The 22,591-nt window shown below is 39.8% G+C and overlaps 1 protein-coding gene across 3 annotated transcripts in view; it reads left to right on the top strand.

The window, feature by feature from the left end:
* The window catches only part of LOC103172336 (four and a half LIM domains protein 2), a 31,952-nt gene extending 19,101 nt beyond the window's left edge, over window positions 1-12,851 (top strand). For all 3 annotated transcript variants that reach the window (XM_007885122.2, XM_042334366.1, XM_007885127.2), the window contains 4 exons: window positions 4,898-5,072; window positions 9,934-10,103; window positions 11,542-11,728; window positions 12,605-12,851. In XM_007885122.2, the coding sequence (XP_007883313.1) occupies window positions 4,898-5,072; window positions 9,934-10,103; window positions 11,542-11,728; window positions 12,605-12,756 (684 nt within the window). In that variant the 3' untranslated portion in view covers window positions 12,757-12,851. The remainder of the gene's footprint in view (window positions 1-4,897; window positions 5,073-9,933; window positions 10,104-11,541; window positions 11,729-12,604) is intronic.
* The last annotated feature ends 9,740 nt before the right edge of the window (window positions 12,852-22,591 follow it).

Below are 22,591 nucleotides of genomic sequence, written 5' to 3'. Positions count from 1 at the left end.
ATGAAGGTTAATGATACCCTCTACTTTCTAATGGGTTACAGTTCCATGGATATTTTGCCCAAAAGCCATTACTCTTGTAATGTGTGTGAGTCTGGCACAGTGGTAGCACTATCTGAGTCAAAGGTTTCTGTGTTCAAGCCTCATATCGGGACTTGGAATCACATAGTTTAAGGTAACACTCCAATGCAGTGCTGGTGTTGTGTAGCATTGTTGGAGATGCTATCCTTTGGATGAGACGTTAAACCAATGTCCCATCTACCTGATCAGATGACACTAAAGATCCCATGACGACATTCGAAAAGAGAAGGGAGTTTCTCCCAGTGTCATGGTCAACAAATTCCCCAAATAAGTCCTGGAGTTCTGTAGCTCAGTGATTAGAGCACTTGCCTCACAAGCAAGAGACCTGGGTTTGATTCCTGGCAGGGCAAAACGTTGGGGAAATTTCCTTACTCCATATGCCTCTGTTTAACTAGCGGGAAGTAGGAACCCGGTTCTTAGTCGATTGTTGGATCACTTTTCCGGGGGTAATAATTACTTTTTTAAAAAAATTGGTCACTCAATCCACGGCTATTTGTGGACAAACAGTCTTGCCCTAATAAAATTGGTTATTCACTTCATGGCTATTTGTGGGACATCACTGTGTGCAAACTTGGTGCCGTGTTTTGCCCACAAAGCACACAATCAAAACCACTTTGCAGTATATCCTGTGAAGCAATATGAGATGTCTCAAGAATGTGAGAAAAATAAGGGATTATATCAAATGCAAGGATTATTATTATCATTATGTAAGAATCATAGTTATGCAATAAATTTCATATTTTATAAATGCTTGGTCCACCTTCCGAAAAAGGATTAATATTACATTAATAGTAATAATTGCATTTAATATAGCACATTTCAGGTCAGGAGGACACCTCAAAAGAACTTGACTGGATACACTGTAATGTGCGTTGACTGTATATGTTGTAGGTGAATGCAGCTGCTAATTTGCGCACAGTAATGTTCCACAACAACAACAAATTGAATTTATATTGCGCCTTTCACATCAGGAGGACATCTCAAGGTGCTGGACAGTCAAGAGTTTGCATCTGAGCTGGGGGTTGGAATGAAGAGGGGTAGTGGCCAAAGGGGATGTGGGTGGAAGGATGACTGAAGGCATGGTTAAAGAGGAAGATCTTGAGAAAGGCCTTGAAGGAGGCAAGTGAGGTAGCAAGGTGAAGGGATTCCAGGATGGAGTTCCAGAGGGTTGGGGCATAAAGGTTGAAGGCCCGATCGCCATCGGCATTTGGGCCTTCAGTCTTTCTGATCACATTCCCATCCTCACAAACAGTCATGAAGCAAATGAACAATTTCATCAGGGGGATTGTTGGCCAGGATACCAGAAGAAACTTTCTTTTCCTTTCAAATATTGCCATGGGAACTTTACAACAACAACAAGATTGCATTTATAGAGCGCCTTTCACGTCGGGAGGACATCCCAAGGCGCTGGACAGTTGGGATGGGACCTGAGCAGGGGGGAAATGTTCAGGGTGAGGGGAGGGAAGGGAGGGAGTGAGGAGGGGGTAGAGAGTCGAGAGGGGAGCTGAAGGCACGGTTGAAGAGAACCGTGGCTTTATCAGCCATTTGAACATGCAGATTGGACCTCAGCTCAACTTCTCATCTCCAACAACACAACACTGAATTAGAGTGTAAACCCTAGATTATATGAATTTAAAGTCCTGAAGTGGGGCTTGAACCCAAAGCCTTCTGACTCAAAGATGTGAGTGCTACCAACTGAACTAGGCAAATATCCAAATGAAGTCTTAATGATACATTCTACTTTCTAATGGGGTGCAGTTCCATGGTTTACCTTACCCAAAGGGCATTATTCTTATGTGAATCTTGACAGTGAATTAACTGCAGGTAGCATTGCAGTCAACCCACAAGTGGATTTTCTGCAGTTGTTTTATGAAAAACCAGCTTAATTTAGTAATTTCCCAAAATACTATGTATTGCAAATTCACATGCAATATTTGAGTAAACTTGGAATTGATTCAATACTATAGCTGCACTGCTTCAGCACATTGAGCAGAGTTAAGCAGGCAGAAACAACAAGAACAAAATTACATTTGTATAGCGTCTTTCACGTCAGGAGGACGTCTCAAGGCACTGGACAGACAGAGTTACGCATCTTCATGTCACCTTTTTGAGATTCAGTATGGAATCTATAGGCTTGAAATCCCATGTAGTTTGAGCCTTTGGGACTGTATGTTTTCAAAATTTAAGATTGTGCAGAATTGCAAAAAATTCGTAAATTCAGTTTTAATCTGGAAGTCAGTTTTCTACAATTCTTAAAAAGAACCAGTTTCCAAATCAAGATTGAATTTCAGAATTTTTAACAATTCTACGGCATCTTAGATGCCGACCCGGGGGCAGAGGGGGATAAACCGTAGGCACGGTCGTATAGGAAGGTCTTCAGACATGACCGAAAATGGGGAAGAAAGGGACAAGGCTGAGGGATAGAAGAAAGGAAGGTTTTCGGGCGGGACTTGAAAAACGGGAGAGAGGGGGCAAAGCAGAGGGATTGAGGGAGAGTGTTCCAAAGTTTTGGTGCATGATGGCTGAAAGCGCGACCACCAATGGTGGAATGTTGGGCACGAGGGAGATGCAGAAGGCTGGAGTCAGTCTAGTGGAGGCAGTAGGTTGTGGGTAAGCAGGTCGGAGAGGTATGGAGGTGTCAGGGCATGAAGGCATTTGAAAACGAGTGTGAGGATCTTGAAATCAATTTGTTCGGCGATAGGGAGCCTGGCTAGACTGATATAATGGGGGTACGGAGTTTAGTGCAGGTGAGTATGCGGGCGGCGGAGTTTTGGATCAGCTGGATCTTGTGCACGGTGGAGCTGGGTGGAGTAAAGTAAAGTTTGAAAAGTTGAGTCAGAAAGTGACGAATACATGCACGAGTGTTTCGGCTGCATCTGGGGTAAGGTACAGTTGCAGGCAATGTGGCGGAGGTGGAGGAAGGCGGAGGTAGAGAAGTGACACCATTTTTTAAGAATTTGCTAACTTTTGGTTCTATGAAATGGTATGTTGATAGAGTAAACCTGTAACCAGGTGAAATTTCTATCTCATCTTTCCATGGAATCTGAAAATACCAACATGACTGTTCTTCTGTGGGCGATCTATGTGAGCTACATGGAGAACAAGTGTAAATGTTTTTTTAGTAAACAGACCCAAGCATCAAAGATACCAAAGCAAACGATAAATCCACATTTGGTTCATTGTGGGGAAAGGGGTTTTTGATTTGCTTGGGCTTATAATTTCCATAAAATATTTTGGTTCCTTTTGTGCAATGAATGGCTTAGTGCCATAATATATTTGACAAAGATTGCATGAAAACATGTAATTGTAATATCATTTCCACCCCTGCCAGAATCGCCCGATTTTGTTAATGTAAGCAAGAATAAAAAATGGGATAGAAGTTTCCAAAATTCCATAAAAACGTGCAGTACATCAGCAAAGATAAACATTCAAGAAGTGGAGTTTTTACAAAAAACTTCCTATTGCACAGTACACATTAACATAGCACATAGTGTCAGCGTTTTAATGTAAGTAAGTGCAATTTATCCATTACATACAATACAATATTACATTTGTATTGCGCCTTTCACGTTGGGAGGAAGTCCCAAGACACTGGACAGTCAGGGATTTGGCCCTGAGCTGGGGTGTTGGGATAGGGAGGGTGGAGGGCAAGGAGGGTAGGAGGGTGGTCGAAGAGGAGGATCTTGAAACTTGCCTTAAAGGAGTATATAGTTTTTGACTGTATAAATTGTAGGTAAATGCAACAGCTAATTTGTATATAGCAATGTCTAACAAACAGCCATGAAGTGAATGATTGTTCTTATGTGAGGGATTGTTGACCAGCAATATAAAAAATATGCAAGATAAAGGGCTTTAGAGTTATTTACTATATTCTATAAGAATTCTATAAGTATTATTGTACACCAGGCAACAGAAATGTTCAGCTGTTTTGTGACCAGGAGAGTTTATGCTCCTTACCCTCTCCAGTTTCAGTTGAAACGCAACAGGCCTGAAGGAGTATGGTTATAAGATTACAAGAGATGGATTAGATGAAGAAGGCTCTTAGCCTGTTTGATCTCATCCTTCCAGAATACCAACCCCATTACTCCTCATTACATGACTGCATCAAGCTGCTTCTTAAATTAATCCAGTACCATTTCAATGTATCATTTTTCATGACAACCCTAGGCAAATATCTGTTGATAGTTAACAGGTTCGTTGACTTTTTATGTGCTTATGTATTCGGTGATGATTGACGACAGGATGATCACTAATAAAATCATATAGAAATGCACAAGTTGTTATCTTTATAAAGGTACTGTTCTTTGAAGTTAAAATAGGAATCCATGCCAACAAAAGACCTAATGGGTAGTGCAGGTAATGTAGCACGGTTATCCAATATTATTACTGAAATAATGGAATTGCAGAAATGTACAGCACAGGAGGAGGTTATCTGGTTCATTGTACTTGTACCCATGCTCTGTTCTTTAACATCACTTGATAGTTTTTTTCTTTGTGAAGATGGCATTCCGGTTGTTTCAGCTTCCATTCTCCACAAGGATGGGTTCCAGGGATCAGTGTAGTTCCATATTTAAAATGTATTAGTGCTGCACTTCCTGTGCATATGTATAAGATCACTTCTGCATAGTTCATGCTTTTAATTGTCAAACAAAAATGCAAACCAGAGCCATCTGTGTTATCTACAGAGCACATCAAATACTCCCCCTTTTCCCCACTCCCTTTTGGGAGGCAGTAGAGAATGTTCACTCTCATATAAACTGGCTGATGTTTAAACTGTTATTTGAGATGCTTAAGCTTGTGCTTTTTTAAATTCCCACAGGACTTGTCTCACAAGGACCGGCACTGGCATGAAGCCTGCTTTCACTGCTTCCAGTGCAAACAGTCTCTCGTGGATAAGCCTTTTGCTGCCAAGGACGATCAATTGCTCTGCACTGATTGTTATTCCAATGAATACTCCTCTAAGTGCCATGAATGCAAGAAGACCATAATGCCAGGTTAGAATAAACTGTAAATGTACTAATGTCTGATTAAATCAAATGTACTTGCTGTCAGAACATTGATGGGGTGCTGGTGGAGCCTGGCAAGGTTTACAACAATAACTTACATTTATATAGCGTTCTCCACACCAGGGGGTCGTCATAGAGCACTTAACAATGGTGGAGCCCAAGGCCGAGCTAGGGGGAGGGGGAAGGCGATTGTAGGCGCGGTCGAAAAGGAAGGTCTACAGGAGTGACCTGAAGATGGGGAAGGAGGGGATGAGGTGAAGGGGTTGAGGGAGGGCGTTCCAAAGTTTTGGGGGTAGTGGCTGAAGGCATGGCCACTGATGGTGGAGCGGAGGATTTGGGGGACACGGAGGAGGCCGGACCCAGTAGAACGGAGGTGGCAGGTACTGCTGTGGGAAGAGAGGAGGTTAGAGAGATAGGGGGGTGTCAAGGAATGGAGGGACTTAAACACTAGAGTGAGGATCTTGAAGTCGATCTGCTCTGTAACAGGGAGCCAACGGAGTTTGGTGAGGACTTGAGTAGTCAGGGTACGACGTTTGGTGCGGGTGAGAATGTGGGCGGTGGCGGATATGGGTTTAGGGTGATTGAAGTGCAGTGTGTTATGGGTGAGGATGTGGGCAGCAGAGTTTTGAATGAGTTGGACCTTTTGGCTGGTGGAACTGGGGGACTGGTAAAGAGTGCATTTGAAAAATTGAGGCAGGGGGTGACAAAGGTGTGAATGAGGGTTTCATTGGCTTTTAGAGTGAGATAAGGTTAGAGGCGACCAATGTGGTGGTGGTGGAAAAAAGCAATCCTAGTCCTAGTCCAAATGTAGGATAGGAAGGAGAGGGATGGGATCAAACTGGAAGCCAAGGTTTGCATAGGTTTGGTGAATTCATTCAGTAATAGATTTAATGGAAGAATTATCATATCAAATCTAATAAGAAATATCACAATTTCCACTCCTAAATGATAAATGTTTTACTATTACAACAACAACAAATTACATTTGTATAACGCTTTTCACGTCGGAAGGATATCCCAAGGTGTTACAAGTTCCAAAATGCATCCAGTGACCGGGATCAACAGAATCTATTTATTAGATTGATGTCAGAGTCTTCTACTTCCTAACCTTATCATGGTCTTTATGTCTGTCCTATATTATTTATCAAAATTGACTGGTTCTGCCTTCATCATGCATTCACTCAATAATAAAATCCTAATCATTAAACAGCAACATTCTCATAGTTGCAAGATGCTATACCATTAAAAGACTAACCAATAATAAAACTTTACCTATAGCGGTCATCCTTTGAACATCTGGGTGAGCAGGTGGATCTGCCTGAAGAGAGCTTTGTTTTAACCTTTGATATGACTTTAAGATGCAACTTTCAAGCACCAAAAATAATAACACTCCACCAAATACTACACCGGAATGTCACAAAATCAACAACAACTTGCACTTATATAGTGCCCTCCATGCAGGGTAGGGTCTCAGAATGCTTAATAGTAGTGGAGCCTGACTCTGCGTCGGTGTGGGGAGGTGACTGTAAGCACGGTTGAAAAGGAAGGTTTTTCAGGTGGGAATTGAAAAAGGGGGAAGGACAGAGGGATTGAGGCAGAATGTTCCACAGTTTCGAGGCGTAGTTGCTGAAAGCGCAATCTCCAATGGTGGAGCGGAGGGTGTGAGGGACAAATAGGAGGCTGGTGCCAGTCAAGCAGAGATGCTGGGTGGTGGATTTGAGTGGTGGATTGGGGAGTGAGGAGGTCGGAGAGGTATGGCTTATATTCCATATTCAGCTGCAGGAAGTTTGCACTCATCCAGGCCCTGATGTCTTCCAGACAAGCTGACCTCGACTTGATGCTGGAGGAGGCAAAGTAGATTTATGTGTCATCCGCATACATGTGGAAGTTTAACCTGTGTCTGCGGATGACAAGAGATCACAAGAGAAGTTTGTATTTAAATAGGCCCTTCGGCTCATTTGTGTTGTTGCTCAATGTGTTGTTGAACTTGGTTTGTTGAGTTCCTATCATTACATGTGAGAGAGAAAGAAAAAGAGAGAAAATGAAAAAAAAAAGCTGGATTTTCTAACAACTTGACAATAACCAGAAGTGAATCTCGCTGACCCAGGAGAATTCCACTTCTACTCAGATAAAAAAGAACACAGACTTGCCATGAGTTGCTGTGACACACTTCCAGTTACTGCTTCCACTATGAGAGAAGTCAAGTAATGAATATTGTGTTTTAGACCCCCATATTTAACATTGACATTTTGATTATTGTAAATATAACCAGAGACCTTTTTCCCACTGCTAATTTTCCAATATGCCTTCAATAGTTTCCAGAATGTATCATGAACTCCTCATATTATGGCAACAACAACAACAAACAACAAATTGCATTTATGTAGCACCTTTCATGTCGGGTGGGCATTCCAAGGCACTGGACAATGAAGGATTTGCACCCGTGCTGTGGGTTGGTATTAGAGAGAGATGGAACGCAAGTGGGGTGGGGGAGGGAAGATGATCGAAAGCATGGTCGTAAAGGAAGGTCCTAGAGATGGGGGACGTGGAACAAGCCAGTGCCTGCAGAGTGGAGGGAGTGAACAGGTTGGTGAAGTTTTAATAAGTTGCACAGAGGAGCAAGACCGTGGAGGGCTTTAAAGGTGAGGACAAGGATCTTGAATTCGATCCTCTGGGGTTTGGGGCCCCAGTGAAGCCATTAACATTTTAAGCACATTAAAAGAGCCAGCATTCCTTCATTTTTCAAATAAAACGTTTATTTAAATAACAAACACACAATCAAATATGCATACTTACATTAAATATGTATGGAATTGATTGGGAAACACGTCACTACAAGGAAGATCCAGCAACAATTAAACCCTGTCTTATGAATCATGACAACAAACAATTTTTAACAAGCTGTTGGCCTGAAATTCCACCCAGTTTAAACCCGTAAGAGCATTTTGTCTTAAAATGTAAGATTCTGCAGAATTGTGGAAATTTCTTCAATTCAATTTATAAGCCTTATCGTTTTTTCAAGAATTTGGTAGAACTTTGGATCCTTATTGTGTTGAGCTAGCCTTAATTCAGTATGAGATAAAGAACTGTAAATGTTTTATCTACAACCACTAGATGTTATTACAGTACCTTTTTTTCCCCCTTTTATCTGGGTTTAGAGTGTGTTGTGTCTATTCAAGTTCAGCACCTGAACTGAGTAAGTCAAGGCTCTATTTTCCTCATCCATTTTGTGCTGCTTTTGTTCCGTTCAACAATCCTGTACTTAACAAAACAGTTTGCAATTACTGTATTACTTAATATTTTTTAAAAAGTAGAAAGTATAGGGTGATAAAAGTGATGCTCAATAAACTTTTTGTGTTACAGAATCTGTTATGAAATACTGTATTGCATCTTGTCATCTATTAATATTTTTTCTTCCTTTCTCTTTTTCTCTCTCTCTCATACACACACACAAATGCATAGCAACTGAACAAAGTTGTGAAAAGTGTGCTCCACATGGTATCCATTTGTTACATATTTAACTGTTTGAAGAGGATTGATTTCAGTAATGTATCAGCCCAGAGGCAAAGAGCAGACATCTCTAGCATCAGTCCACAAACCGCACGTTACAAAATTGATCTCTTTTGGGAACATTTTAAGGGATAATGGATAACAGAAGATTCACTATTCTTTGTGGGTATCCGTCTTTGGCTGATACTTTGGGAAAACATAATCTCATAAATGGAATTATAATTGTATTGCATTACAGGTCATCAACTTGTTTCAGCTTCAATTGTCAACAGACGTTTAGAAAATGTGAAAAGCACTGCATCAAATGCAAGGATTATTATTATTTAACGTACAATGGTTTGTTGAGAGGATGATTAACAGGTTTAGTTTGCTGCAAATTAAAATTCTTAACTAACAATTCTTCCATTTGAAATAGTATCAAAACATCTTAAGCCCTTCACATAATAAGTTACTCAAAAGTCCAGCGATTGTTTTTAAGTAAACAAATACAGTGGGTAATCTACCTGCCACAAACAGCAATCAGATAAATGACCAATCTGTGTTTTTGTGAATTTGGAGCAATCGTGGGTAGGACATCGGGAAAAAATCCTGCTTTTCTTTGGAAGATATCATAGGATATTTAAAATCCAGTCACTATACTTTACAATAAATCCTGTGAAGTGCTTTGAGACGTCCTCCTGACCTGAAAAACGCTACGTCAAATGCAAAGATTATTATTATCCACCTGACTCACCAGAAAGAGCCAGTTTAGTCTTATCTGAAGGTTCGAGCACTGCTGTACTGCACTGGAGTAGTCGCCTAGATTGCAAACTCAAGTCCTGGTGCAGGACTTCAACAAGTAACCTTATAACCCAGAAGCAAGAGTGTTTCCAAGTGAACCAAAATGAGACATGTGAATGGATGATTGGACATTAATGATTCAGAAAAGATGGTCTTTAGTTTTTCAATTCAATGGTAGAAATACCATTGTGGAGTCCTGTAGCTCAGTGGTTAGAGCACTCGCTTTGTAAGTGAGAGACCTGGGTTCATTTCCAGACAGGGCGAAACCTTGGGCAAGTTTCCTTACTCCACACAGAGCCTAATAATAATCCCTCCAAAACCAAAAACAATAATAAATTGGTCATTTTCAATCTACGACTGTTTGTGGGACATTGCTGTGCGCAATTGGCTGCCGCGTTCACCCACAGATATACAGTCAATTCACTTTACAGTGTGTTCTGTGAAGCGCTTTGGGACGTCCTCCCGACGTGAAAAGCGCTATATCAAATGCAAGGATTATTAAATAGAAGAGATGCCACTTTCATTTCTACTTTCCCCAACTTCTTTTACTAAAATGTAGGAACTCGAAAGATGGAACATAAAGGAAGTAGCTGGCATGAGACTTGTTTCATTTGTCACCGCTGCCAACAGCCAATGGGCACAAAAAGCTTCATCCCAAAAGAAAATGAAAATTACTGCGTGCCTTGCTACGAAAAGCAGTTTGCCATGCACTGCGTTCAATGCAAAAAGGTGAGTCTCATTTTAGATGTGAGGGTTCCTGGGTAAGTCTACTGTATGCTGTGCTCCATGTGGTATTCATTTGTTATATATTTAACAGTTTGAACGGGATTGATCTCAGGAATGTAATGTGATTGGCAGATCAGGAAAATTCTGTGTTTCTCCTCTAGTTTTCTCCACTCCTCTTTTCTTTTTTCTTCTACTGGGAATACCTTTCCCAAGGCTCTATCTGATACCAAACTGGCCATTATTGATGTGAGAGCCTGACAGAGTGGCAGCAGAGTATTTATTATTTATAATTATTAATAATAATAGTGTAATAGATATATTGCCTGCCACATCAGGAGGACATCTCAAAGCACTTCACAGGATGACATAGGACCCAATGACTACACTTTTACAGTTTGGGTGGCAATGGGAGTTATAATGTTGGCTGATTTTCGTCTTTTTTGCACTAAGGCCAATTGTAGCAGCTCAATTGCTTGCCTGTTATTACAGATGATCTCCAGCTACTTTAATCACATTAAAGGGAAAAATGTTTAGGAAAATTACTTTTTTTTCCAAACTACTCTTTCTGAATTTGAAAATATTTATTTGTAAATGTCTACATTATCTTCATTGAAATTTCATGCAAGATTGCGGAGACTTGCCATTTCAGCCTTCCTTTTCCACTAGGCAATGCAGTCCAGCTGTTAATTACCCTCTGTGTAAAGAAATACTTTATGGTGACTGTCTCAAAATTGCCCTTTGTATCCCTGAACCTGTGAGCTTTAATCCTAATGCCTTGAGTTATCTGAAAGTATTCTAATGTCAAAAAATAATCTATATTCATTCTGTTTCTGCATTACTAAAAGAACTTCGAAAATAAATTCAAAAGTAATGTCTATCATATAACAATTGTCAACACTCTTTTGCTAAAATACCTCACCGATCCCCATGTACTAATCTTTCAACTGAACTTTGACTTTAGTATTATTATCATAATAGTAATAATCCTTGCATTTGGTATAGTGCCTTTCATATCAAGAGGACATCCCACTACACAAGATATAATGCAAAGTGTGGTCATTGTGTATTTTGTGAGTGAACATGGCAGTCAATTTGCCCATAGGAATGTCCACAAACAGTCATAACAACAAGAAAAACAACACAATTACAACAACAACACGATTCCATTTATAGAGCGCCTTTCACATCGGGAGGACCTCCCAAGGCACTGGACATTTGTATAGTGCCTTTAAATGAATGACCAATTTAATTTGGGTGATTGTTGGTCAACGCACTGGGAGAAACTCCCTTCTCTTTCTGAATACTGCTATAGGATCTTTAACATCCATCTGAACAGGCAGACACGACCTTGGTTTAACGTCTCCATCTGAAGGCTGGATGTAGCAATGACGGATGAACTAAGTACAATAGTGGTTATCTATATTTTCTTCTTATCTACCAGGCCATTACTACTGGAGGAGTTACCTATCGTGATCAACCCTGGCACAAGGAGTGTTTCCTCTGCACAGGATGCAAAAATCCATTGGCCGGTCAGCGATTTACCTCCCGAGATGAGTTTCCATATTGCCTGGATTGCTTCTGCAGCCTCTATGCCAAAAAATGTGCTGGTTGTTCTAATCCGATCAGTGGTAGGTTTCTCAGATAGAATGACAGGGGGGGAAGAGATTGTCACAGTTGGTCAGTGAGATTTGACTTCTTGTTCAAATTCAAAACCTCATTGCTTAGTTCATGTGTTCTGTTTTATGCTTCCAAAGCCATGTTTAAAGGCATCAACACGTACGAGGTGTTGTATAAGAAGGTTCAATGAGAAACCCATGCCCTGAAATTCCACCTAGTCTTAGCCCATAAGACCATTTTGTCTTAAACTTTAAGATTGTGCAGAATTTGGAAAAATCTTAATTTAAGGCTTAATTTGTTTCTAAAAGAACTGTGAAAAAGCTGATTCCAACATTAGACTGAATTCAAGAATTTTCCACAATTTTGCATTTTGTCTTAAATTTTAAGACAAAATTTTAAGACGGTGAACTTCGGCATTAGAGATTCCAGGCTATTGTTATGCCATTAAAATATTATAATTATAACATTTTCTCTGACATCTGTAATTGGAGAATTTTAATTATAAATGGGCTCAAAATTGTATTCAATTATTTTGCATTTGCAAATTATATCAAATTCATATATTTTCAAAGTACCATGATTGAATGTTATTTGCATTTATTAAACTTGCATATTAATTGTACTTCATTCGCATCTGCTAGTAAAATTAACTATATAAAATAGTCCTTTGCTGTGCAATTCATAGCTGCCTCAACAAATATACAATGTATAGTTTATTTATTACGATTGGATAAAGTTATTTATTGAAATAGTTGGTTTAAAATGTCGCAATTTCTCATGAGATTCTTTATTATTATTATTATGCTAACAGAGTGGGCAAGTAGATGGCAGATTCAATTCAATAAAGCAGCAGATTTTGAAAAAAAATATTCATTTTTTTACTCTAGGCCTTGGAGGGACCAAGTACATCTCATTTGAAGAGCGGCAGTGGCACAATGATTGTTTCAACTGCAAGAAATGCTCCATATCACTGGTGGGCCGTGGTTTCCTCACAGAGAGAGACGACATCCTTTGCTCTCAGTGTGGAAAGGATTTGTGAGAGCAACACAAAGGATTCAATGGTGGTTATGAATGCAGCTGTACTACAAACAATAATAATAATCCTAGCATTTAAACAGCGCCTTATTATGTCATTGCGTTTATTATCTCAAAACGCTTCATAGAATATACTGTAGAGCGAATTGACTGTATAATTTGTGGGCTTTTACCTATTGCAATTGCACTGACCGTTACTCAGTACGACTTTCTAGATAGTTGGATTAGAAATGTGCTGCAAAATCATTGATGGAGTAGAAATGTTTGCATGTCAGCACTAGGAAATGTTATCACATGGAAAATAATATTTAGTCTAATAGGCACAGGAAGTTTTGAACAACTGAAAGTAATACATTTCTCTGCAATAACCTGAGATTCAACTACCAAAATGTAGTTGTGCAGAGTATTTCAGTAGAGTATGAATTTTACTTTTGGTTTATTGTTGCTGCATAAAAATAACGGATTAGAGGTTAAATTGGTACCGATTTGAATTTTGAAGCTGGTTGAGAATTACAACAGTAAAATTCAACAGTTGAGCTGTAGGGTAGGAGAACTAAGATGGTAAACCAGCACCTGGGTGGTGAAACATAGCCCAATATTTTGCTCAACTCTTATCTATTGTTTAGATTCAAGTAGTAAAATCATTGTTGACAATAGTTCCATATGGATCAGTAGATAGAGTATTGTTGGTTGATGTTTAAGTGTTTTTTTTTTTGGCCTTTAAATGCATTATTAGAGAACTAATAAAATATGCTTCTGCTTTTCTTCAGCACGTTGAATTTATAAATTGTAACGTCTTTAAATGCCATATCTCAATCCAACCAGTCACACGACTCTGGATCGGTTATGTCATTGACTCCATGATTTCTACAGTTTCAGTAAAATATACAACAATTATTGTGTGGTACATAATGGACAGAATGGTAATTATTTCTTTATAAAGTGCCCAATAGATTTCAATACTATCCATAACAGCTATGAAACAACTATTAAAAAATACCTTGAAATATGGAAGTGTTTTATGGAATGGATCATTTAATCATGTGACATCTTTACAGTATCTTATTCAGCATTGCTACATATTTCAACACGTCATTAATTCAGTGCATAGCATTGTAATAATAATCACAATCATCCTTATATATGATAAAGCACCTTATCGTGTCAAAATGCTTCAAAACACTTCACAGAGATTTCTGTAAAGTGTAGAGACTGTACACTTGTAAGTGAACATGGCAGCCAATTTGTGCACAGCAATGACCCACAAACTGCCAAGAAATTAATGACCAATTTGTTTTCTCTGAGGGAGTGTTCATCAGGACACTGAGAGAAACTCCCTTCTGTTTTCAAATTTTCAAGTAAAACTTTAACATCCTCCTGAACAGGCAGCACCTCATCCAAAGGACGGCTCGTTCAGCACTGCATAAGACTGTCAGCCTAAGACAATGCTCTCAACATACTGATATATGGCTTGAACCACAACCCATTGAATCAAAGGTGAAAGTTAAAACCAGACTTCAAACCCAACTTAAGGAGCTTGAGCTCCAGCGCAATACTGAGATGGAGGGAGGGAGGGGAGAGAGAGTAATTGTTAGAAAATAAAATCTTCTTTTTGAGTTCCAATCAAACACAACCACTGTTTGCAACCAGAGTAGTGTTTATTAAACTCCAGGATCCGTCCAAGTTCCCGATGGGTGTGGGCAAGTAAGCACAATCAATAGATTCACTAACAGAACAATAGTACCGCGTAATCCCTCCTCGTGGTCGTCTACTTCTGCCTTCTACCTCTCAGTCTTCCATCCACGGTAGGTACTGTCCTGGGCGCGAGATCTTGGTCTGGCACGGTGTCTTAAGCTTGTGTCCATCCAATCATGGTGCGGACGTTAGGTCACCTGGCCAAAATCATGCTGGGTTCAAGTGAACATCTCATGGAGTGTACGTGCCTCACACACACAAACACACTGTCCTTGAGACAGTCCGTTATCTCGTGTACGTGCAGGACAGTAGGACACATCTTGTCCTTGAGACACTCACGTGATCCTGGGTGTAAACTCATGAGTTTCAGTCCAGTTGCCCACAACACACTTAACTTAAAAGTTAATCTGTTCCCAACATCTATTATGATTCTAACATTACACAAAAAGTGTAAATTCTAACACAATGCATTGCCAGATATGTATCCTCACAGTCTAGACCGACACTATAATGCAGCATTGGGGGCGCACTACATTGTCAGAAGTGCCATCCTTTGGATGAGATATATAAAAAGAGTTCCCATCTGCCTGTTCAGGCAGATATTAAAGAACCCATGGCACTATGTACAAAGAATTTCTCCCAATGTCCTGGCCAACAATTCTCCAGATAATAAAATGTTCATTCACTTAATGGCTCATTGTGGGTCATTGCTATGTGCAAATTGGCTGCAACATTCACACAAAAATACACAGTCACCATAGTTGGCTGTAAATTCTGTGACGTACTTTAAGACTTCGCCCCCACTGTGAAAGGTTTAGCTCAATTGCAAGGATTATATTAAAAACAAGCAATAAACTAGAATTGGGAGACGAAGGGTATTGGCAGGAGAATATGGTTTGTGGAGATTCTACCAATACGAAAGGACAACTGTTAATCTGTAAATCTGATTTATAGATCAGGACAATGATCCTCAAGTCATCCCAGCAATTACATGACTCAAGCAAAACAAACTAGTAAATGTTAGAAAAAGAAAAGAGTGAGTCACTAACAAGCCAGAAACACAGGAGAATACACAGAAGGTTTTTTTTAAACCCCATAGAGGAGATGCTAATCCATCTCTTTATTATAATTTACGAATAGCTTCAGTTTGCACAGATATGGAATAGCTTCAGTCTGGAATGCATTGTTGCCAACCAACTTCGCGCACACCTCTCCCTCCACACCCTACTCAAACCCCTCCAGGCCAGTTTCCGCCCTGCCCACAGTACAGAGACAGTGCTCGTGAAAGTCACAAACAATATCCTCTCTATCTGTGACCAGGGCTCCCTCTGCCTCCTTGTCCTCCTGGACCTCTCCTCCACGTTCGACACAGTCGATCGCGCCATCCTCCTCCACCACCTGTCCTCCTTCATCATTCTACGATTCTATGATTTTATGACTCACTTAGCAATCAAAATAATTTCTCCCCATCTACTCTGCCATCAACCCAGGACCTTTAGTATACCAGATGCATGGTACACTTCTGGTATTAACTGGACAACTTCCTGAGCACAAGCACAGAAACCCTCTCTGTGTCACCCCCATTCCAACAACTGCTGTTGCTACTGGCCACCTGCAGCACAGTTTAGCGATATCAGAGGCGGTCTGACATCATGGAAGCACTGACTGTCAGCTATTTCATAACACAGCAAGTTAGAATAATGGGTCCGATTTTTTGGATCCAATCCATATTTAACAAGGTAGTTGAACTATAGTTTGGTTTGGATACCCTTCTTAAGCATAGTGATGCTATTTCGCTTGTAGCAAACAATTATATGTATACCCGGCTGAACATCAAAACAATTCACTGTTAATGTCCTAGAACAATATTCTTTTTTATACTTTAGCACTGTCAATTCACAGTTAAATGAAGAAAAAACATTAAAATTTTGTGGTATCGAAAACCATCTGCAGGATGGCTGTTACTTAGTGTGTATTCAGGGTCTGACTACAAATTGCCTTTTACACTTCAGTAAGTGTCCTGAAGATATTTGTGAAATTAACATAATTCTAAGGTAATGGTAATAAGAATCCATAAATGCACGGAGACATTGGCTGACTGATAAGTAAATTATCTCTAATTTTGGCAATAATCTTAGTTTTTGTCTAGTAGCAAGAGAGCAAACTGAGAAACTAATTATCTCAAAAATGTTAGGAATCTAACCAGGATTTTTGAAGCAAAAAATAGTGGAAATCCACAGCAGGTTATAAAATAATAACATTTACAGCATAGGAGTGGGGTATTGACTCATAGAGTCTCTCCTGGTGTCAGCCTGTCTCAGTTGGTAGTACTCTTGCCTCCGAGTCAAAAGGTTGTGGTTTCACATTGAAACTTAGAACTCATATAGTTTAGCCTAACATTCCAATGCAGTGCTGAGGAAGGACTGCTTTGTTGGAGGAGTTGTCCTTTGGATGAGATGTTAAACTGAGATCCCATCTGCCTGTTCAAGTTAAATATATCACCGCACTATTCGAAAAGAAGTGAGTTTCTCCCAAGTGTACTTACCAACAATCCCACAGATAAAATTGATCATTACCTTCATGGCAGATTGCGAGACAATCATTTTATGGTATTTCCTAATGGCTTCTTAATTAAGAGGTACGAATAGTATTTCTTTCTGTTAAACTGAAGGACGCCACGCCAACTTGAGGGATCTGAATCTCAATCCTTGCATTTGTTACAGCGCCTTGTCACATCGAGAGGTTTCAAAGCGTTTCACAAGATATGCTGTTAAGTGGCGTGCCACTGTGTATTTTGTAGGCAAGTGGAGCAGCCAATTTGTGCCACAAACAGCAATAGAGCGAGCGAACAATTTTATTGAAGGTTTGATGGCTAGGACCCCAGGAGAAACTCCCTAAAATTTTGATATGGGAGAATCAGATGAGAAAATCTCAATCAAAACATGGCAATAGATGTTAAATGTTTCAGTGAGCCATCTTCGCTGCAGCCCATTGGAATTTGGACATACATGGCATCTAGTGGTGAAAACTGAGTACTGCCAGTCTATTGGGTTAACAGATTTGCAATAATTTATCATAGGATATTTTGATAGGGAGATCAGTACCCCTACCCCCAAAATAACTAACTTTGAAATGACATGCAATTAGTACCTCAGTAATAGACTGTGAGAGGTACAGTTAACAGGACGTGGAATGATACTAAACACTTTCACCCAATGCCTTACATAACTCTGCATTTGTTTGTATCATCGTGATCATGTGAGGTATAAGAGAGCTCGGCTGCTCAGCAGGACAAAATACAGCAAACAAGAGGTACTTAGCAGTAATATGCTTATATACATTCAGCATATAAAATAGGCTCAGATTTCCCTTTTGCAAACTGTTTACCAAACTAACAATATCACCACGAAAGGTGCAATATCAACAATTTACATTTATATTGAACCTTTCAGGTAGGGACAATGTGTCAAATCACTTTACACAGGTGATTGTGCACCCAAGTTGGTGCAGGATCAGGGAAACTAAACGATATCAGTGCTAGAATGTAGTTTTGTCCATAGTATTTCAGGGCATCAGGAACTTCCAGATCATGCACAATGTGGAGTTTTAAGACCCATCTTTTCGACTGTGCTTTTCGGCACCTTCACCCTCTACCCTGCCTCTCAGCTCCCCCAAGCAGGGGCTCCAAGTCAAATGTGTGAAACACTTCAAGCGAGCCTTCCAACATGAAATGCGTTATATAGATACAAATTATAGTTATTATAGTTAATTTGGAGTTTATTGCAACTAGACAGCCGACTTCCACTGCATATTCCCCATTGCAGCAATTATCAATTATCACACATTGCTATCTTTTTATAATTATCAATGGGCTCTGAATAATAATTAATCCTTAAATTTGATATAGCACGTTTCAATCGGGAGGACATGTCAAAGCACCTTACAGGATTTCACTGTGAAGTGTAGAGACTGTGTATGTCATGAGCACAGGTGACAGCCAATTTACGCACTGCCTTGTCCCATAAACAGCCATGTAGCAAATTTCCAATTTTATTTGGGGGATTGTTGTTCATGAAACCGGGAGAAACTCCCTTTTCTTTTCGAAGAATGCCTTGGGATCTTTAACATCCACCTTAACAGGCGGACAGGATCTCAGTTTAATGTTTAGTCTGAAGGACAAAACCTGCAGTAATAATAACAATAATAATCCTTGCATTTGATATACCACCTTATCATGTCGCTGACGCGTCTCAAAGTGCTTCACAAAATATATTGTAAAGTGAATTGAGTGTATTTTGTGGGTGAAATACGACAGCCAATTGCATACAGCAGTGTCGTGCAAAGAGTCGTAGATTGAGGGATCACATTTTGTTTTGCTTCTCCAGCACTGGATTGGAGTGTCAGCATGGAATACATGAATTCTGAATCCCAGTATGGGGCTCAAACCCACAACCTTCTGACTCAAAAGTGAGAACATGACCAACTGTTAAATCAAGCTAAATAGTGCCAACTATCATGGAATGTTTTGTGCCATGGACTTACACCCATTAAAAACTGGAATGAGATTGCTCTGAATTTTCCGGGGGTAATAATTCCTTCAAAAAAAATTGGTCACTCAATCCACGACTGTTTGTGGGACACTGCTGTGCGCAATTGGCTTCTGCATTTGCCCACAAGATATAGTCAATTCACTTTATAGTGAAGCGCTTTGAGACATCTTGAAGATTTGATTCTTTGAAGTTCTGTTGCTCAGTGGTTAGAGCACTTGCCTCGCAAGCAAGAGACCTGGATTTAACTCCCAGCAGGGTGAAACCTTGGACAAGTTTCCTTACTCCACGTACTTGATAATAATCCCTCAAGAAAAAAAAATTATAAATTGGTCACTTCAATCCCATGACTGCTGTGCACAATTGGCTGCCATGTTTTGCCCGTAAAAATGCAAGAATTATTATTAGTGTCTTCACGTAAAGGAATCCGACAAGAAGCAACCATCTTCCAATTTCTAACTATTGACAGCTCATTGATTGGAAAGTTCTCAAGTAGTATAGCACAGAAGATGACACTAATTGCCAGCAATGTAACTGGTCCATTTCTAAACAATTAACATTGTAAAGTGCATCAACTCATTTGTTATTGGAAAAGAGGTAATTTGTCCTTGTGGCTACTGGAGTCCTTTATCCCATAACGCTGCATATTCATTGCAGATTGGGGCAAGCAGCACAATGCAACCAAGTTCAAATTCAGACAGTAGCTGACGGAGCAAGAATCATTTCAGTATCAAGTCTTGTTTTTTGTAGATATTACAACACAATTTACACTTATATAGCGTCCTCCACGCAGGGTAGCGTCTCAGTGCTCTATTAGGAAATACTAGAAGTAATATCTTGGTTAGTATACACTTGGTCAGTACATGAATATAATATTCATTGGGCTCAGCTTCTACAAACAACAAAATTGTATTTGTATAGAGCCTTTCACATCGGGATTCCCAAACGCATATATTTTCCAGCTTTAATTAGATTCACATGAAGAATACCTGAATGCAATTTGCGTTCATTCTAGCAGGAGTTAAAACCATGCAATGTATGTTCGAATTCAAGATCCTCACCCTCACCTACAAGGCCATTCACGGCCTTACTCCCCCCTACCTCTCCGACCTACTATCCCCCTACCTACCTGCGCGTACCCTCCGTTCCTCTGGCTCCGGTCTGCTCCACATCCCCGCCCCAACTGCCCTACCATCGGTGGCCGGGCCTTCAGCCTCTCAGCCCCGAGGCTCTGGAACTCTATCCCCCAGTGCCTTCGCCGCCTCCTCCCTTTCCTCCTTCAAGGCCGGTCTCAAGACCTTTCTCTTTGACCGTGCCTTCAGCTCCCCTCTCGACTCTCTACCCCCTCCTCGCTCCCTCCCTTCCCTCCCCTCACCCTGACCATTTCCCCCCTGCTCGGGTCCTGACCCCACTGTACAGCGCCTTGGGACGTCCTCCCGACGTGAAAGGCGCTCAATAAATGGAATCTTGTTGTTGTTGTTGATAGAGAGGGTGGATGAAGGTAGTGCAGTTGATGTAGTTTATATGGATTTTCAAAAGGCGTTTAATAAAGTGCCATATAAAAGACTTGTAAGCAAAATAGAAGCCCACGGTATTAAAGGGACATTACCAGCATGGATACAGTACTGGCTGGAAGACAAAAAGCAGAGAGTGGTGGTGAATGGTTGTTTTTTTGACTGGAGGGAAGTGTGTAGTGGTGACCCCCAAGGGTCGGTATTGGGACCACTACTGTTTTTGATCTATATAAATAATAATAAAAATAATCCTTGCATTTGATATAGCGCTTTTCACGTCAGAAGGACGTCCCAAAGCACTTCACAGAATATACTGTGAAGTGAATTGACTGTATATTTGTGGGCGAACGCGGCAGTCAATTGAGCACAGCAATGTCCCACAAACAGTCGTAGATTGAAAATGACCAATTTATTATTGTTTTTGGTTTTGGAGGGATTATTATTAGGCTCTGTGTGGAGTAAGGAAACTTGCCCAAGGTTTCGCCCTCTGCCTGTAATTGAACTCAAGTCTCTCGCTTGCAAAGCGAGTGCTCTAAGCACTGAGCTACAGGACTCCCATGACACAGACTTGGGTATAGGGAGTACAATTTCCAAGTTTGCAGATGATACTAAGATAGGAAAAGTAGTAAACAGTAAGGAGGATAGTAGCAGACTGCAAGGGGACATAGACAGACTGGTAAAATGGGCAGACATGTGGCAGATGAAGTTTAATGTGGAGAAATGCAAAGTGATGCATTTTGAGAGGAAGAATGAGGAGAGGCTATATAAGCTTAAAGGGGATGATCGAATAGGGGGGTTCATTTAAGTAAATCTTTGACAGTGGCAGGACAGGTAGATAAAGGTGTTTAAAAAAACATACAGGATACTAAGCTTTATAAATAGGGATATAGAATACAAAAGTCAGGAAGTTGTGATGAACCTTTACAAAACACTGGTTAGGCCTCAGCTAGAGCACTGTGTTCAGCTCTGGGCACCACACTTCAGGAAGGAAATCAAGACATTGGCAAGGATGCAAAGGAGATTTACCAGGATGGTAAATTTATTTGGATTTATTTCATTATTTTGCACAAATGAGTACCCAAAACAATATTCTAATAAAATCCAGTATGGACGGAGCACCCTAGTCTGAGCAATACTCCTCCCCACCCTAGTTTAAGTGCCAGCCATGAAGATTTAATAATTTACATTTGCATTAGACCCTTTTGCTCTCTCTCCGGGAGAGTGGGATTGAATTGGATAGCTCTTTTCAAAGAACCAGTACAGATAAGATGGCCTCCTTCTGTGCTGTATGATTATATGATTCTATGATATCATTTGGAAAAGCCTATTTTTCCATTGGGCACGTATTTAGAATGAATCACTAAAATCAAATTCCACATGTCGAACACAAAAAAACTACATTTATTGAATGAGATTTATCTATGTATACAAAAGGAGAAACCAGACAAAAAATTTAGTTTCAAAATCATTTATTTTAAATAACCATGATTATTTTTATTACCACTCATACAAAAAGCACCATTAGATATAAACAATGTTCTGCTGTCACTTGCTAAACCCTAACAAAATAATTAATTCACAAATTAGTGTGACAGTAACTAAAATAAATCTAGAAATATCAGATATTCATTTGGTAAATTGGGACTCATTTTTTGACAAACATTTTAGCTTAAAAATCCATGGTCCAATAATTTTGTTGCATAAAGTTTGGTACTAACTGTAATGCTGAATGTGACTGTATGCTTTTAATTGAAAATGCATCAATGTTCATTTGGATTGAAAAAGATTTTTAAATATCGTGGACGAAGGTTTTGGCTGCGTTTGGGACAATGTACATTAATTCTTCCCCCCCCCCACATCCCAATAATAACACCCTCATGCAGTTTTTCTTTAAAATGTAGAGAAGTCAACAACAACAACTTGCATTTATATAGTGCCTTTCACTCAAGGTAGTATTTCAGAGTCAAAAATGATATAACCGTGCAAAATGATATTTGAAATGTAAATACATAGTTTACCAGAGCAAAGGGTGAAAATGTACATTAATCCAGCATAAGTTATTTGATGAAATATTATGGAAATT

The sequence above is a fragment of the Callorhinchus milii genome, unplaced genomic scaffold (assembly GCF_018977255.1).
Source record: "Callorhinchus milii isolate IMCB2004 unplaced genomic scaffold, IMCB_Cmil_1.0 Scaffold4, whole genome shotgun sequence".
NCBI classification, from domain to species: domain Eukaryota; kingdom Metazoa; phylum Chordata; class Chondrichthyes; order Chimaeriformes; family Callorhinchidae; genus Callorhinchus; species Callorhinchus milii.
This window is presented reverse-complemented; position numbering and strand designations above follow the sequence as displayed.